Here is a 3,360-nt window from a genome sequence, read left to right as displayed (position 1 = left end):
ATAGTGTCACAAAACTAGGGGGCGTCACTTGTTGAATTCCGAAGAAAAAATTCCTATTTAAAGTCTTTGTAAGGTGTTTTGTACAACGAAAGAAAAATATATTAAAATGGAATGGAATTGCCCATTTGCTCATTAGTCTGATATTGTTTCATGTGAAACACTACGTATTCATTAGATCTGTTCCATACGTCAATACATTCCATGAGTCCTTTTGTCAGGAAGGAGAACACTAATCATTAGTTCCTATTCAACACTGTTTGAGTTCATGATAGATTTGTTCCGTGTAAATACAACCTTAGCGTTAGCATTGTTGAAATCATTGATGTGTGATGCATCTGTCTCTTATTGAATGCATCACGAATGCTTTCGTTTTAAGTTCAACTAAACGAAAAAATTTCAAAAAAAAAAAAAAACTGCTTATTATAGTAAAATACACAGTAATTGATACTTTTTATCATTTTATCACTTCCTTCTAGAAAATTTTACAGAAGCTTAAAAAATTCAACATGTTTTATCAAATAAGCTATATACGGGTCATTCTACTGTGTTTTTCTGGGAAATGTCTCGTACTAAATACTAAATCTCGAAATATTTATAATTTTTTCACTGTAAAAATGCAAAGGAGAGTTTAAAAAATAGAAACTTCGTTTTTTGTACTTTTTACAGCGAAAAATATGATATATTTGGAGATTAAGCGTTACTAACGGGAACTTTCATAGCCAAATACTGTGGAATGACCCAGAGATAGTTTTTAGAATGTTTGTGTGTAAGCGAGAGCTCACTGTATTATGTGGTGCAAAGGTAACCCACGTTGTTCAAAGTTTACCTAGATGGTTGCACTATGACTATTTTTGTTGCTAATTTATATTTGATCTGAAGAATGTTATCAAGGCCCATGCTATTTTTAATTTTTAAAAGAAAATCAACAACTATGAAATAACCTTTTCTACACCTGAAAACATTTTATATATCAGTAGAAAATGAAGTATTCAATTCAGGTGTAAAAACTATGTAACTAGATGTTAAATGTGGACGGTTCTAAGATATATCATCACCCAAATTCCAGAGGCAATATAAGCTGCTTACAATAAGGACATACTGAATGTATTGACTCATTACTATTTTCAATTACATTAATTTCGACGTACCTTTGCCTTCAAATGCATGGGATACTCACAAAAAGATTTAAAACAATAATCAGATGAAATTTAATGACAGTTTTTTTAACATTCTGTTGTAGGAAAATTGTCGACGAGAGTTAAATTCTTGCTTGGATGATGCAGAAAACCGAACTCCAGGGGTAAGCTGATAATCTTTTTCTACATTCATTTACTTACATAACTGTCTGGATCAATTGTGTAGATGACCATAAAAACGTGTGTAAAAAACGTTCATGGGATAGTTAAGTGCTGTTTTAATACAAAACCCCCGTATTGTTCTAAAGAATTTCAACAAATAGGTAGGCATTTCATCCTCCACGTGAACCAATGCCTTTGGGAGTGCTGAAACAGGAGCTGTTCGGCCTCTGGTTCTTGTTCTAAGCTACCGAAATGACGAAAGATGGTGCTTCAACTATAATGTGCTGTCTGAGCCAATTCAGACTTCCACCTAAATGGTGCTGTCATTAAATTTCATCTGATTGCTCGATAAAAACGAAAGCCGTCTTTCACTGCCTTAAATCGAATAGCAATTGTGACTCGGGTTTGGGTACCGGAGTGGTATTAGAAGCTACAACAACAACATGTTATGTCAATAAAGAAAAAGAGGGAGTGAAAGAGAGTGATTGCAAAAAACTATGACTAGGTAGATGTTTCAAAATATGTAGTATAGAGTTTTCAATGTTGTTACATATTTTCCTGAATTGTCTTGATACTTTTTAGCTGGTAGCAAGTACATTTAAACTTTTCCTACCGGGATCCATTTCAGCTCATAAAGAAATGTTTTATTTAACAACATAATGAGTAGTTTTTGCATGTTGTAGCATGATTTTTAACTTTAACATCTTCTGGAACTATTAACCACAACGTGCATCATTTGGTGGATGAAATCAGAATCCGAAAATGTCATATTTTACTGCGTCAGGACAGGGGTTCTCAAACTTTATCGACTCGCGGCACACTTTGAAGGATTGGAATTTTTTTCACGGCACCCTAGTCTATTTCTATTATTTAAGTAAGTGTGCCAAATAAGTGCCCCAAAGGTTCCAATCCTAATTTATTTCTGCTTTATGAATTATTCCAGCTTTTGCGCATTCATCAGATGGTTCACAAAAAGTAAAGGGAAAAAAACAAATGAAAATTTAAGTTCCAATTGGATTTTTCCGCATTTTTAGCGAACAAAAGCGATTTAGACTTTTTAAGAACATAGGCCCTCACAAGGAAGACTCTGGGAAAAGATTAATTCACGCAAAGTTGAAGACAAAAACGCGAAAAATTACCAATACTAAAACGAATTGAAAGAGTCTTTAATGTCACCGTATAGTAATTCACATTTGATAACTTCAAAAATATTACCGAAAATACCATGTTAACTCTCATAGAAAGGAGACAGATTAATCATCATTTTGGGGCAACTGGTTATTCGTTATTTTCTATTTTTCGTGTACATAGGTGCAGCAGATGCAACACATGATCATATCCTCCACCCGATACTCCGGTGTCATATAATAAGGACATCGGAGTTCTAAGAAGGATAAACACGGCCTTAACGGTCAACAATCTATTTTTCTTGATCATCAAATCACAGGAAAAAAAAATCGAAGTGTACGCCGTGACATTTATCTTTGTGAATTCGTCAACTGCATAAATTAGGCTACAAGATCAATAAACATTTTTTTTTCAAACTAGTAACCTACAATGAACAATGTATAGGCAAAATTTACAGTAAAATTAGACCTGATCAGGTAGTTTTTATATCACTCTTTTGTAATAATTTTTGTCTGGTTTTTAAAAACTGCTTGTTGATAAACATTACCATCAGGTTAGGTTTTCTGATGAAGATGAATTCACGATGTCGTGAATTTTTACCATGCTACACCAAAAAAATGCGAGAATGGCCTTATTTATCTGTATGACCTTATTTGGCAAACCCACCTTACATTCACTATATTGATAACAAGGACACTTCGTGTCATCCCTCGCCTCTTCCTACGGCACCCCAGGGTGCCGTGACATAGTTTCAAAACCCCTGCGTCAGGAAATGCAATTGTTTTTCGTGTATGCTTTGGGTTGAGTTCCGACAGAATATCCATCGCTGTTTCAGCTTACTTACATTATTTTGAGATTGCTGGTATCAATTTTTCATAAGACAAATGCTCGAAAGCATGTTTTCAGAATTTGAAGGAGCCCTTTTATTCATACA

The 3,360-nt window shown here is 34.1% G+C and overlaps 1 protein-coding gene across 1 annotated transcript in view; it reads left to right on the top strand.

Moving 5' to 3' along the window:
* LOC129224358 (calcium-independent protein kinase C-like) overlaps nucleotides 1-2,277 on the top strand; it is a 23,634-nt gene extending 21,357 nt beyond the window's left edge. The window contains 1 exon segment of the mRNA XM_054858801.1: nucleotides 2,242-2,277. Coding sequence (XP_054714776.1) covers nucleotides 2,242-2,277 — 36 coding nt within the window.
* Nucleotides 2,278-3,360: the final 1,083 nt, after the last annotated feature.

Source organism: Uloborus diversus, chromosome 6, assembly GCF_026930045.1.
Source record: "Uloborus diversus isolate 005 chromosome 6, Udiv.v.3.1, whole genome shotgun sequence".
NCBI classification, from domain to species: Eukaryota; Metazoa; Arthropoda; class Arachnida; order Araneae; family Uloboridae; genus Uloborus; species Uloborus diversus.
Note: the sequence above shows the minus strand (reverse complement) of the source record. Positions and strands in the feature narration are given on the sequence as shown.